Source organism: Trifolium pratense, linkage group LG6 (assembly GCF_020283565.1).
Source record: "Trifolium pratense cultivar HEN17-A07 linkage group LG6, ARS_RC_1.1, whole genome shotgun sequence".
Taxonomy (NCBI): Eukaryota; Viridiplantae; Streptophyta; class Magnoliopsida; order Fabales; family Fabaceae; genus Trifolium; species Trifolium pratense.
This window is the reverse complement of record NC_060064.1, coordinates 2,523,879-2,538,367: the sequence shown is the minus strand read 5'-3', so window position 1 is coordinate 2,538,367 and position 14,489 is coordinate 2,523,879. Positions and strand designations below refer to the sequence as shown.

General features: G+C 33.6%; 3 protein-coding genes across 3 annotated transcripts; all 3 read left to right on the top strand.

Moving 5' to 3' along the window:
• The first annotated feature begins 442 nt into the window (after positions 1–442).
• LOC123890948 (putative pectinesterase/pectinesterase inhibitor 22) lies at positions 443–2,617 on the top strand. Its single transcript, XM_045940704.1, has 2 exons — positions 443–1,499; positions 1,639–2,617. The coding sequence occupies exons 1-2, from the start codon at positions 530–532 to the stop codon at positions 2,307–2,309; spliced, it is 1,641 nt and encodes a 546-aa protein (XP_045796660.1). The 5' UTR covers positions 443–529; the 3' UTR covers positions 2,310–2,617.
• Positions 2,618–3,345: 728 nt separating this feature from the next.
• Positions 3,346–6,207, top strand: LOC123890947 (probable pectinesterase/pectinesterase inhibitor 21). Its single transcript, XM_045940703.1, has 3 exons — positions 3,346–3,508; positions 3,689–4,745; positions 4,838–6,207. The coding sequence occupies exons 2-3, from the start codon at positions 3,719–3,721 to the stop codon at positions 5,563–5,565; spliced, it is 1,755 nt and encodes a 584-aa protein (XP_045796659.1). The 5' UTR covers positions 3,346–3,508; positions 3,689–3,718; the 3' UTR covers positions 5,566–6,207.
• A 1,979-nt stretch (positions 6,208–8,186) lies between these two features.
• On the top strand, positions 8,187–10,319 carry LOC123890946 (NKAP family protein UM04995). Its single transcript, XM_045940701.1, has 6 exons — positions 8,187–8,486; positions 8,937–9,015; positions 9,091–9,153; positions 9,699–9,743; positions 9,830–9,886; positions 9,971–10,319. The coding sequence occupies exons 1-6, from the start codon at positions 8,272–8,274 to the stop codon at positions 10,061–10,063; spliced, it is 552 nt and encodes a 183-aa protein (XP_045796657.1). The 5' UTR covers positions 8,187–8,271; the 3' UTR covers positions 10,064–10,319.
• The last annotated feature ends 4,170 nt before the right edge of the window (positions 10,320–14,489 follow it).

Here is a 14,489-nt window from a genome sequence, read left to right as displayed (position 1 = left end):
TGAGGTTTCTGTGACTACCAAGCAAAGAATACTAGTAGGGTGGATTTAAGATTCATAGGTCTTCATTTCTCTATTTTGCTTAATGATTAAGGAAAAAACAAAGGTGCAGTCTGATTAGTGGTTAGGACCTTTAGAGGGAAAACGCTGTTTTTTAAGGTAATTTAACAGTTTGACATATGGTTGAGTTTTGATAGAAAAAGCCACAGCCTTAATTATACCTTTGATCAAAATGTCATCTAAAGTAAGAAGCTGTTTGTGCATCACATTGAAGACGAAGTAGGAATCATTGTTGTTGAGCCGTGATGAAACCAACAAGCTCATCTTTGGAATATCATGCTAAGCCTCCAACAAAAGAAAGCATCAGAATAACTTGAAACTTTTGTTCAGAGAAAAAGCATAAAGGAATGTGAATATTTAAACTCAAAAGAAAATCCCTTAACCTGCATGTTTATAAATAATTAAAAGTTCTTTGAAAGACCATAAGTAAATTTTTTTGTCTGTCTTTCTGGTTTTCTGTCACAACCAAAAGATGGCCTTGTTTGTAAATTTCCTTTTCATCATTCTCATCCTTTTACCATCATTTGATAAGGTTCTCTCATTCCCAGATGAAATTCCCTCAGAAATTCAAACTCAAGACATGCAAGCTTTGATTGCACAAGCCTGCATGAATATTGAAAACCAAAACTCATGCCTCGCAAACATTCATAACGAGCTAACAAGAACTGGCCCTCCAAGCCCAACTTCTGTCATTAATGCTGCACTCAGAACCACGATCAATGAAGCCCTAGGTGCTATCAACAACATGACAAAGATCAGTACATTTTCTGTTAATAACCGCGAGCAACTTGCCATAGAAGATTGCAAGGAGCTCGTTGATTTCTCTGTGTCAGAGCTTGCATGGTCATTAGGGGAGATGAGGAGAATTCGAGCTGGCGACAGAACCGCGCAATATGAGGGAAACCTTGAAGCTTGGCTAAGTGCGGCGCTTAGCAACCAAGACACATGCATTGAAGGCTTTGAAGGTACTGATAGACGTCTCGAGAGTTATATTAGTGGAAGCTTAACACAAGTCACTCAGCTTATCAGCAATGTTCTGTCTTTGTACACTCAACTTCATAGCTTACCCTTTCGTCCTCGGAGGAACACTACTACCCTGCACGAAACACGTGCTAATGAAAGCTGGGAGTTTCCTGAATGGATGACCGAGGCTGATCAAGAGCTCCTTAAATCTAAATCACACGGTATGGTTGCAGACGCGGTCGTTGCATTGGATGGGAGTGGTCACTACCGTACAATCAACGAAGCTATTAATGCAGCTCCGAGTCATAGCAATAGGAGACATGTGATCTATGTGAAGAAAGGACTATATAAGGAGAATGTAGATATGAAGAAGAAGATGACCAACATCATGATCGTTGGTGATGGTATTGGCCAAACCATTGTCACAAGCAATCGCAATTTCATGCAAGGATGGACTACTTTTCGAACGGCGACGTTTGGTGAGTAAATTTTATTAATTTATGTTTATTAAAAAAACAGTACCATATATAATCAATGCCTTATACCTCTTGTTAAGGGTGTTAGAGAATGAAATTATATATACAAAATTCCCTGATAATTTGAAATGTTAATATGTAGCTGTATCTGGGAAGGGTTTCATTGCGAGGGACATGACATTCCGGAACACAGCTGGACCAGTAAACCATCAAGCTGTGGCACTCCGTGTGGATTCAGACCAATCTGCATTCTTTAGGTGTAGCATAGAAGGACACCAAGACACGCTTTACGCACACTCGCTAAGGCAATTCTACCGTGAATGCGAAATATATGGTACCATAGACTTCATTTTTGGCAATGGAGCTGCTGTGCTACAAAATTGCAAGATATACACAAGAGTTCCACTTCCATTACAAAAGGTTACAATCACAGCTCAAGGTAGGAAAAGTCCACATCAAAGCACAGGGTTTACAATCCAAGATAGCTATGTTTTGGCTTCACAACCTACATATTTGGGAAGGCCATGGAAGGAATATTCTAGAACAGTTTACATTAACACATACATGAGCGGAATGGTTCAACCTCGAGGGTGGCTCGAGTGGCTCGGAAACTTTGCACTGGACACTTTGTGGTACGGCGAATACAGGAATTATGGACCTGGTGCATCACTTGTAGGCAGGGTTAAATGGCCTGGTTATCATGTCATTAAAGATGCTTCTACTGCCGGGTATTTTACGGTTCAGCGGTTCCTTAATGGCGGTTCATGGTTGCCTAAAACAGGTGTCAAGTTCACTGCAGGCTTGAGCAATTGAGTTTTCAAGCCAATTGATTAATATACTATTTTATATTTATTATTGATCCTACTTATTACTATATGTAAACCATATACTAATAAGTTTACTGCCTCACTTTTTAGATGAATAATTGTACTATTTTCTTAGATTGATTGTAGGTGTTTAGGAATAAATTGTGTTTGTTTTGTGTAGAATGTAATCTAATTAAATTTGTGAGTGCAGATAAAGTGTATGGATAGAGAGGGATTGTCTATTATACTACCCCCTCTTTGTTGTACAATTTACACATTTATTGTCATACATACACTATTATGGTTTTTCCCTCTTGTCTTGGCTCTTCAAAAATAAATTTTGGCTAATGATTGTTTCAGTTAAATTCGAATTCATGTTCTCCTGAACGATTCATCATTAATTAAAATATATTGATATCAAATACGTATCCTTTGGTTTTGTATATTTTTAAAATGAGAGCTGCTATTCGAACAACTTTTTCTCAGACAACATATAGACAACATACACCTCATGAGTTTGTGCACGCGCAGCCCAAGACATGTGAGAAAATGTTAAAAAATGTATAGTTGTTGTATTTTTGTCTAAATTTGTTATTCAAATATCTTTTCTCTTTTAAAATATGTCTAAAGTTTGGAAAATAAAAACCAGGAGAAAAACTGAAATAAAAGCATACTGTGTCAAAATAATGCTCTAAATTAAAAAATATATATAATTTGGTCTTCATTTAGCAATAATTTGTTATTAGTTTTTAAACTAAAACACTAGTTAATCCAGGTCCACATGAGAATAAGCTAATGAATGATACTATTACTAACCAAGAGATAAATTTAGGCAATTGACTTGATTAAGCGTAAAACAAGGTCTTCCAATTAATTAGCTAAACCCAAATTACCAACAACAAAACAAAAACATTGCTAAATATAGGTTGGTTTTTCTGTGTCCCTTCATTTTATAGAAAGAAAAATATTAACCTCTCCACTTTGTTAGCTCTTAACTCTAAGCCTCACATTTTTTAACTGACATAACAAACTTTGAAATCTTTCTAATATAAATAAACAAATTCACATACATTTCATAATATCATTGCATACACAGATAGAATCATAGAATAAACACTCTCTTTGAAGGACTTTGAAGGAGGATAGCACCACCTGAATAAGTCCTTCAATTTATTACTCATCCAACAGCTCCTTTTTTCACAACAAGTAAGTAACTCACATCTCTTCTATTTGTAAAATATAAATTGTATTGATAATAATAATAATGTTGTTTCCATCGAGCGATATAACAAGGTTGTTATATCGTAGATGAAAACAACTAAATTTTAATTATTGTTGTAATAACTAATTTGTAACTAACTTTTACATTTCTGATATACATTGAAGGTGTTGATTGGGAGCTTCTAAATAATAAAAATGGGAGATAATAAGAGAATAGCCATCATTGGCGTTTCTACCTTCTTATTAGTAGCTATGGTTGTTGCCGTTACAGTTAGTATCGGCAACAAAAATGAAACAGTAGACAATTCAAAAGATTCACATGTATCTTCATCAGTAAAAGCTGTTAAAACTCTCTGTGCACCAACAGAATACCAAAAAGAATGCGAGGATAGTCTGACACAAAATGCCGGAAACATAACCGATCCAAGAGAACTCATCAAAATCGCCTTCAACATAACCATCACAAAAATCGGTGAAGGACTTGAAAAAACTCAGCTCCTTCATGAAGTTGAAAATGATCCAAGAACCAAAGATGCACTTGACACATGTAAACAACTGATGCATCTTTCGACCGAAGAATTCAAAAGGTCGTTAGATAGGTTCAGTAACTTTGATCTTAATAGTCTTGACAGAGTCCTGACTAGTTTGAAAGTATGGTTAAGTGGTGCCATTACATACCAAGAAACTTGTTTGGATGCTTTTGAGAATACTACAACCGATGCTGGTCATAAAATGCAAGAGATTTTGCAAACCGCGATGCATATGAGTAGTAACGGTCTTGCCATCATTAACGAACTTTCCAAGACATTCGCAGACATGAAACAACCTGCAGGTCATCGTCGTCTTTTGAAGGAAAATGTTTATGAAGAAGTGGATGCTTTTGGTCATATTGGTAATTTTGAACTTCCTGATTGGGTTGAGGATCGTGCTGGTGTTAGGAAACTACTTAAAATGACTGGAAGAAAACTTTCAGCTCATGTTGTAGTTGCTAAGGATGGAACTGGAAATTTCACCTCAATCAATGAAGCTCTTAAAACTGTTCCCAAGAAAAACTTAAGGCCATATGTTATTTACATCAAGGAGGGTGTTTATAATGAATATGTTGAAGTTGAGAGAAACATGACTCATGTTGTTTTCATCGGTGATGGTGGTAGAAAATCGCGCATTACTGGCAACAAAAACTTTATTGATGGAGTTGGTACCTACAGAACCGCCACCGTTGGTAAGTGTATCTCTTTAATTTAACTATCTTTCTTAATATATACGCGTAATTTCTTTGATCGAATTTTGCTTATACTTTGATTGTGCTTGCAGCTATTCTTGGAGATTTCTTTGTTGGCATTGGTATCGGTTTTGAAAACTCTGCCGGAGCACACAAGCATCAAGCAGTTGCCTTGAGAGTCCAAGCTGACAGATCAATCTTCTACAAATGCAGAATGGATGGTTACCAAGATACACTTTACGCACACACCATGCGTCAATTCTATCGCGATTGTGTTATCACAGGTACCATTGATTTCGTCTTTGGTGATTCCGTTGCTGTTCTCCAAAACTGCACTTTCGTTGTCCGAAAGCCATTGGAAAATCAACAATGCATTGTGACTGCACAAGGTAGGAAGGAAAAAACTCAACCATCAGGATTAATCATCCAAGGAGGTTCAATTGTGTCAGATCCTAAATACTATCCAGTTAGGTTCGACAACAAAGCTTATCTCGCTCGTCCATGGAAGAATTTCTCAAGAACTATCTTCATGGATACATACATTGGTGATTTGATTACACCTGATGGTTATATGCCATGGCAAACACTAGAAGGTATCACAGGAACTGATACATGTTACTATGCTGAATACAATAACCGTGGTCCTGGTTCCGATGTTTCCAAGCGCGTTAAATGGGAAGGTGTTAAGACTATTACTTCACAAGGAGCAGCTGGTTTCCAACCAACAGCATTCTTCCATGGAGATGATTGGATTAGGGTTACAAGAGTTCCTTATTATCCAGGAGGTGCAGGAGCTTCTCATAAAACACCAACTCATTGAAATTAATTTATTTATTCTTTTTCTTTCACAAGAGAGTGAATGTGTGTGAGCGCGCGTGCATGTTGCAATAAGTGCTAAATATTAATGTTTGTATTGCAGTGCAAGTTCTGTCTGTGTTTTGTTTTTCTATTTAATTTAATTACTTATTGGTTTTTGAAAGTGCTATGATGTAATGTCAATTTCAGACAATTCACAAACTGCAGGTGATTTTGATTATATTCTCTTGCAGATTGTTGTATAGATTTGAAATTACATAACTATAAAGTTTCTTCTTTCACGATTTACGCCAATGTTTATGCATATATTAGACAAATGTTTGTCATATATAATTAAGCCTTGTTAGTCAATAATAACTAGGTAGTTGAACTTGAATGCAAAGCAACTTACAAAACACACAATACTTTGTTTTGAGCTAAAATATGGTTAAAATCCAAACAATTAGAGTTAATATATAGAAAATTTGTGACCATAATATTGCAGAATTCACAATATCAATCATGTGGTCTTTTTTCTTTATCAATCAGAATTAGAACTAAAAGGAAAAAAAACATAATAGAGCAAAGAGCAAAATTCTAAGCTGCAAAACTTCTGTAGCATTAGCTAATTATTAATCCAAAGTATACTTTATTTTTATTCGATATTGTATGAGAACTTGTTACATTGAAGGATATTTTGAGAATAATAGTATTAAATAAGATAAAATTATTTAGATTTTGTTTATATTTATGACCATAAAATAAAACCTTTTTTTTATATATATTTGAGACTTGTTGGAGTCTAAGTACCTCTCCCAAGTACCAACCATTATTTGAACTTTAGTTTGTCACGTTGTGAGAGTCTAACATGTATTTTACTCTATGATTTATTTTTGAGTTAAACTGTGTTTAAAATCCAAACAATTAGAGTTAATAGAAGAATTGTGATCATAATTATTGCAATTGCAGAATTCAAAATATTGCAATTGTGACCATAATAGAAAAATTCTAAGGTGCAAAACTTCCACACAACCATTAAAAAAAGGAATTTTGGTTACAATATACATTTTAATTAGTTTTGACATGAGACTATAACTTTGATTTTCCATGTACGAGTTTGTTGGTTACAGGTGGATGTTTTCCCAAATTGTCATCGTCTGCACACTAATCATTAATGCAGAGTCTCTCAAATTATGCAGGGGAAGTATACTGTATACAATATACATAACTTTACAATGGGTGTTTCTTTATTTATTATTGCACTTTATTCTGGTCTATAATTAAGATTGTTTAACATTTAATATTTTTTAATTTTTTTTTTTGGTTACTATAGAGTCGGTGACCAGACCAGTTTGTTATGACATTTATTTATAGGTACAAATTAGTCCATTTGTTATAACGAACTGGGAACTAGTTTGTCATAATATAAAAATGTTATTGACTAATTTAAATTTTATTTTTATCAAAGATTGAACTGTCCCGTAAGAAATTTATGAAAGATTAAAATGAATCTTCATTCTTTAATTATTTAAAAAGCTACGAGAGCTCTTTTGTTTTAACTATGTAGAGTATGTAGAGTACTTGACGAGCTCCACATGAAAAACATCCAAAGAATAATGTCTTGACTTCGATTATTCATTTTCTTGTCGCCCCATCATATTATTTGTGATTGATAAAATTTACTTATTACGAAGCAACATCATTTTGTTGCTTACTTCCACAATATCCGAAGAACCTAACAAAGTCCTAACCATACTTATATACGAGTAACTTGGTGAATGCTAGGGCGAGGAGTTGATAGGTGACTCACTAGTGACGGAGTAAAAAAAAAAAACTTTTTTCAATCATTCAGATCAAATCAATAAATTTTCAACATAGAATTGCATGTGTTCCCACAATTTAACGCAATCTACCACCCGCCTCCTCATTCAAACGAACAACAAACATTCAGACCAACACCACAAACAACCACCGGCGACAAACAACCATCCACCAGCGACGGGCCAACACCACAAACAGTGACCGACGACAAACAATCAACCACCGGCGACGATCCCACACCAGAGAATGCGATTATTTTTCCCAAATCTAGATCCACGCGATTTTTTTCCTCAAATTTAGATCCACACGAAAACCACAAACCACAATCCGGTATGTATACTTTGGATTTGATTGAGCTTAATAATCATTTGTACTTTGTCTGATATGTAAAGATTTGTCCGAAATAATTCCCGAGCCTATCTGCATCATTCTTGTTTTGTTTAATACTTTAATTACTTGGTTTAAAGTTATTTCGTTAATATTAGTGTTTGCTTCTTTGTTTTTCATTGGTACATTAAGGTTGGTCACAAGCTTGTTTTGAAATAATCTGTTTTTGCTTTGATACAAATATATTTGTGCATCAAAACGTATGAATATATGTATCGAAACATTTTAGTAAAAAATAAAATAAATATTTATTATGTAATTAATCTAGAAAAATGAAATTCACTTATAAAATATTACGATGAGAGTATATACGTAGTGAAAAATGATTAGGTTTAAAACTATAATGTAAGAAAATTAAACTTATTTTTTAGTAAATAAATAAAACTTCTTTTAATTCAATAAATAATCAAAAGGCCAGTTAAAAAAGAAAAGAAAGGATTAATCCACGCGCTTGACTTAATATAGAAGAAAGAGATTAGTGTAACAGATTTCCCAATCCGTGGCAAAACCTCGCTCCCAAATCATGGCGGCATCGTCTCTCTCTTCTTCTTCTTCTTCCGATTCTTCCTCTCACCGTCGCCGCCGTCACCACCGCAGTCGTCGAGACCGCGACAAGGACTCCCTTAAGATAAAAAAGAAATCTAAATCTCACTCCCACACAAAACGACGTCGCAAGCATCATCGCTACTCTTCCGATTCCGATTCTTATTCTTCATCCTCTCTCTCTGATCACTCCAGGTTCCAATTCAATTTCTCCTTATATACACAATTTTATTCAATTACAGATACAGATTAAATTCAATTTTCGATCCATGAATTTTTGTGTAAACACGTTCTCCATGATTTTCTTTGTATTTAGGTTACGTTTAAGGAATTATAATTGTAGAATTGAATAGCTGATTGGAACTTATCTTTGAATTTGTTTTTGATTAATTCATAATCGAAAAATTATAGTGTTTGTTTCTTCTTCACAATTCTGATTATATATTATTAGTTTTGGAATTGGAAATATAAAATGTTTAATGTTGATGATATCATTTTTCGATTAGTGATTACTTTTAAGTGTAGCTGAACGTTGACATGTGATATTCGTATTAAAAAGTTATGTTGTTATGCATTAATAATTTAATAGATGGATTAATATGGTTATGTCATAATACAATATTTGTTATTGTTATATTGGTTCAGAAGTGAGAGTTCTTCTGATAGTGAACATGAATCGTCTCATCGATCAAAGAAGCACAAAAAGAGTGACAAACCGAAGAAGGTGATTTGATGGTAACTACAATCTTTACTAGTTATAAACTTTTCAATTTATCTCACATCTTCGTTTTCCTGCTAGAATAAGGAAAAGGAGCGAAGTAGAAGTCATCGCCATAAGCGGCAGAAGCATAGCCTAAAAGAGGTAGGTTACTTTTTTCATACCTTGTTTTCCGCTGTTTTGTTTATAATAAAAAGTTTGGCATTCTTCATGTTTAAAGTTTCAACTCTGGTAGTAACTGAAATATCATCATCTTGTTTGTGAACTTGTTTGATATCATCACCTTGTTCGTAAACTTGAACCAACACACTCAGTGCTTATTGCTGGAACTTTTTCTTCATGGATATTCATCCATAATAAGATTCATCAACTTAAGACACCTGACACCTCTATAACATCATCTTCTATCCCTTGAATGGTCTTATGTTATTGTTCCTTTTCTCGTACTAAAATTGCATAATACAGAAAAGAAAAGAAAGAAAAAAAATCGCTGCAAATTTGCTGACTCCCACCTTTCAAATTCATGTATGTATGTTTAGTAGATTCCAGTCTGAGATGCTTATGATACTTCCTTCTTATTTTATGTTTTGGCTCTTTGAAATTGGAGCTGGATCTGTGACATGTCTGGGCGCTTGATTGGATGTTGTTTTTTGGTCGGGTTTTTTCCTGGTAATGGGAGTTTTATATAGAAGCAGAATGGTGAGAAGAGCAGCAGCCCTGTGCAGCTTTCCAAGGTATTTTTTTAATGATGTCTCAGAAACTCAATGCAAATACTTGCTTATATGGTTCTTCGTTTTGATTGTTTTTTGTACTCGGTCAGTTTTTAGGGCGCAACAAAGATGACGGTGTCCGTCGCAGTGCTGTATCTGGAAAGAAGGTATTAGTCGACTGTTATCTTTTTATTGGATCCTGTTTATTGCAGCCGCAATATTGAAAACTCATTCTTTTTGTTTCATTGTAGATTCTTCTCAAACTTGATAAAACAAAAGAAGACAAGGAGGCCGAGAGCAAGAGAAATGAACTGCTAAACTTTTTAAATGCTAGTTTTGATTAGCATTGATAAGGTATGGTTTTGTTAGAGGGTACAACAAAGTAAAGAACCAATTTTACTTTCTCGGGGTGCTTAATTATTTTGCTATTGTCAGAACCAAGCAATCTACCATTTAGTGGGGGTGGGGTGCAGTAAAACTGTGCTTACAACTGAAAAACTGCGATTGAGTTTGTTCAATGTATGGTTCATGAGCTTTGTAGAATGACAACCTTTTGACCCACAGGTCCATTGAAATCCAATCATTGTGTTATTGTGCCAATTTTTTTTAGTTTTCACTTCTATTGTTATTTTGGGCTGATGTGACTGAGTTGTCGGATTTGAATATGAATTACATATACATAAGGGTTTGATTGGTTGTTCTTTATTGTTTGCACATCATTTCTTTGTACCAAGACTAGGAGCCTTGTTGGAATGGAGCAACCTCTCCTTTCAGTACGTTTGCTTAGGCTAAAAATATTTTTCAGAGATAGTTGTAATACTACAAAATGATTAGGTTTTTCGGTGCGGGTTTGGGAGAGAGATAATGAATATGAGCTATGCTTTTAAAGCGTTGGCAAATTTTAACGAAAGTATAGAGGGTTTTGATCCTCATGGGCACATGACGCTTTGTTTCTATTGACTGTTGACTTATAATTTCTTTCGAAGATTAAAAAAGACCGATAAAGTCCACAAATTCTAGTTGGACTGATAAAATATGTTGAAATTGATGATCGGATGTTGTGACCGGGGTTTAAACTCTGGCTTCTCCATTTATATGTGAAATTTTAATATTTATTGTCATTTTGTTTATCTACCAAAGTGACTTGATACAAATAGTTTGAAACAACACAACAACAATACAGTTGGAACACTCCTCAGTCACATAGTGAACTAATTCTTATATGATTTATTGTCATTTTGTTTATCTACCAAAGTGACTTGATACAAATAGTTTGAAACAACACAACAACAATACAGTTGGAACACTCCTCAGTCACATAATGAACTAATTCTTATATGACTAATTCTTGGATTGCAATGCTCATAATAGAAATAGGATACTCTCCACTTCTCTCACCGTGACTAATTCTTGGATTCCAATGCTCATAACAGAAAAAAAATGATATTCTCCTGGAGAGTTTCATTTAGAGAGATAGAGTGATAGACACAAAAAATAGTAAGATTCACTTAAATGATTTTTGGGATTCATTTATGTCTATCTCTCTTCAAATAAACTTCTCCATTTCTTTTGAGAAATAGAGAGGATCAGGTTCATGACTCATTCGTAATGAACTAGATATATAGTGGCGGAACTAGGACATTATATATAGTGTTGAGTTTGAGAGGTAGCCTAGCGGATAGTTATTTATTTGAAGTGTTGAAAGTTGCACGTTTAACTCATCTCCTCCAATTTTGCATTGTTTTGTTTTTAAAATAATTTAATTTTAATATACAAAGGGGTTCAAACCAACGAGAAAGTCTTAGGTGATCACGTGACTATAAGGGATCCTTGGTCCCAACCAATTAAAAAGTGACAAAACACATTAAATCAATAAAAAAATAATTACTATTACATAGTATTATTATAATAGCAAAATACAATATAGAGTTACTAAAAAAGAGAGAAATAGAACAAATTAATTCTCACCAAGTTACTTTCCCAGAATTTTTTTTGTTTCCCGCCATTACATAGTAGTTAAAAATTGAGGATTGAACTTAGGATTTTTAGCACATCACTCGAACTCATCATTAATAGACCAAATTTAGTAATTTCACTCACCAGAATAAATTTATTGTTATTTTTTATAATAAAAATAATAAATACAACATTTTTTTTGTTTATATTTGAGCTCGGAGAGAATATTTTTATTAATAATGGTTTAATCGCACATTTGATCCTTTATGCTTATTTAAGGTTTTAAGTTGATCCCTTATATTTTAAAAGTTTTAAGTTGGTCCCTTATGTTTTAAAAGTTTAAAGTTGATTCTTGAAATTTCGAAAATTTGAATTAGTTAGTCCCTATTTAATCATCTTTATACTACTAACTAATTCAAATTTTAGAAACTTGAAGGACCAATTTAAAATTTTTAAAACATAAGAAACCAATTTGAAACAAAATAAACATAATGAACCAATTTAAAACCTAAAATAAATATAAGGGACTAAATGCACAATTAAACCAAGAATAAAATGTGGTACATAAAAAAACTGACAAAAAAAAATAAATATGGTCTTTCAAAAATATTGGTTTAGTCTTTTGTCAAATTTTTTATTGCCAAATTTCTCGCTCATTCTTTGTTAAAGTTGATTTATTTTATATGAATGTGTTGTCAGATTTTTATTGGTTGAGACCAAATATGTCTTCTTAGTCTAAAGACCATGTAAGAGTTTCTCGAGATGGAGTCATAAGCAAAACTAGGGGTGGACAACGGGCCGGTTTGGGTCGGTATGGGCCCAAAACCTCAAACCGGCCCAATTCACGGGTGGAGAAGAGCAACCCATATCGAAGCAATTTTGGACCTTGGATTAGGCGGGTTCGGGTCCAACGGGTTACGGGTTGAACGGATGGATTCAAGCGGTTTCAAACAAAAAATAAATCTTGTAAATAAAAAAATTCCAGAAACATCATAAAGATTAGATCTTGCAAAGAAAAAATCCAGAAAAAGAAAAAATACAGGATTTTTTACAAGAAAAGAAAAAGATGATAAAGGAGAAAGGAACAAGTTGATAAGTTCCATCAATGGTGGTTGTGAGATGCAGAATGATTCATTAATTGACGAGGAGCTCCAACAAGATGAAGTTACTACTCTTTCTTTCTTTTTTTGATGTTGTTGCTGTGTATACCATAGATTGGTGGTGGGTATCTAACATTTCAAAGATTTAAGATTTCATCTAGTTTCAAAATTTAGTAGGAGAAACATGCAATATATGGTCATTTGAAGAAAAGAAGAGAGATGATTGGTCTGATATGAATTAGAAGACTCATAGAGAGAAAATTAAACATGTGTTTGTTGTTGTGTTTGTATCAGGCAACGATGTGAAGAAAGAGAAACAAAACTGAGTAAAAAGCAAGTAAACAAATGGTATAAAGAAAGAGAAATAATGGTTAAAAAGAAAAAAAATTGTCATAGAAAACATTGATTTGTGTTCTCAGTGTTAATTAATAAATAATAGTAATAAATATAAAGTTGGTAGTGGAGTGGTGGTGTGTGTCTCGAGATGGTAGTCTCTAGACACTATGATATCACCAGTAAAAAAAAATTTACTTTCTCCTATAGGGTAGGTATACAGAGCACGTGTATTGACAAGAACAATACATGGGTTGGTTCGGTTACCCATGGATGGCGAAAATTAAACCGAACCCGATCGTTGCTATCCACATAAAACCGATTTTTTTTTTACTTTTGGACCCGTTTTGCATGTTGAACCCGACCCGTTTCGGGTTTTTAATCTCGGGTATAGCGGTTTCGTTTGGATTTTCGAGTCTTGTCCACCCCTAAGCAAAACATCACAATTTTTATTAGAAAAAAAAAAGTAAAACATGCAAGTGGGTGTGCCACGCATTCGGGAGCCGCTCGTTATACAACTTTTCGGGGATGTTAAGTATTTCCCTTTTTTAAATAGTCTTGTTACTAAAAATTTAAGGGAGACAAGTAGTATGTTCAGAGTTCGAATCTGACTCATACATATATAATGTGATGTTTTTATTAACTGAGTTAAACTCATCATAACAAATGTGAACCTTTATTTATTTTTATATTAGGAAATATTGGTCCAGAATTATTTTAGCGATCATTTATAGATGGTATTTTCGACTTCTACAGATACATTTCAACTATAGATTGACCGTCAATTATAGATGGTATTTTCGACCTTTATTAAGGTTTGAACCGTTATTTAATGTTATATTAGGAAATATTTGATCCACATGAATTATTTTAGCAATCATTTATAGATGGTATTTTCGACTTTTAACTGATAATTAACCGTCAATTATAGAAGGTATTTTCGACTTTTACAGATACATTTCAACTATAAACGGCTTTGGCTTTTAGATTTGTCCAAACCAACCATATGCGCACAATCTCTTATATTCTAAGCTTATTCCGATAAGCTAACCATAAACCTAATCATTTTTCCGCTCTTTTTATTGTAGTTTTATATTAAAAAAAATTAATGTGTCTACAGTGAGAATTGAACTCGCATCCTTTGCTTATAATAAAGTTTTTCAACCACTAGAGCATACGCTTCAATTGTTATTAAAGTTAAAAATCATAATATGTTAACCTAATGTTAAATGCATTTATAATCTTCTCCTATCTCTTATCTCTTATATTTTAAGTTTATTTCGATAAGCTAACCGTAAACCTAATCATTTTTACTCTCTTTTTATTGCAGTTTTAAATTTACAAAAAATTAAATTTGTCCACGGTGGGAATCAAACCCGCA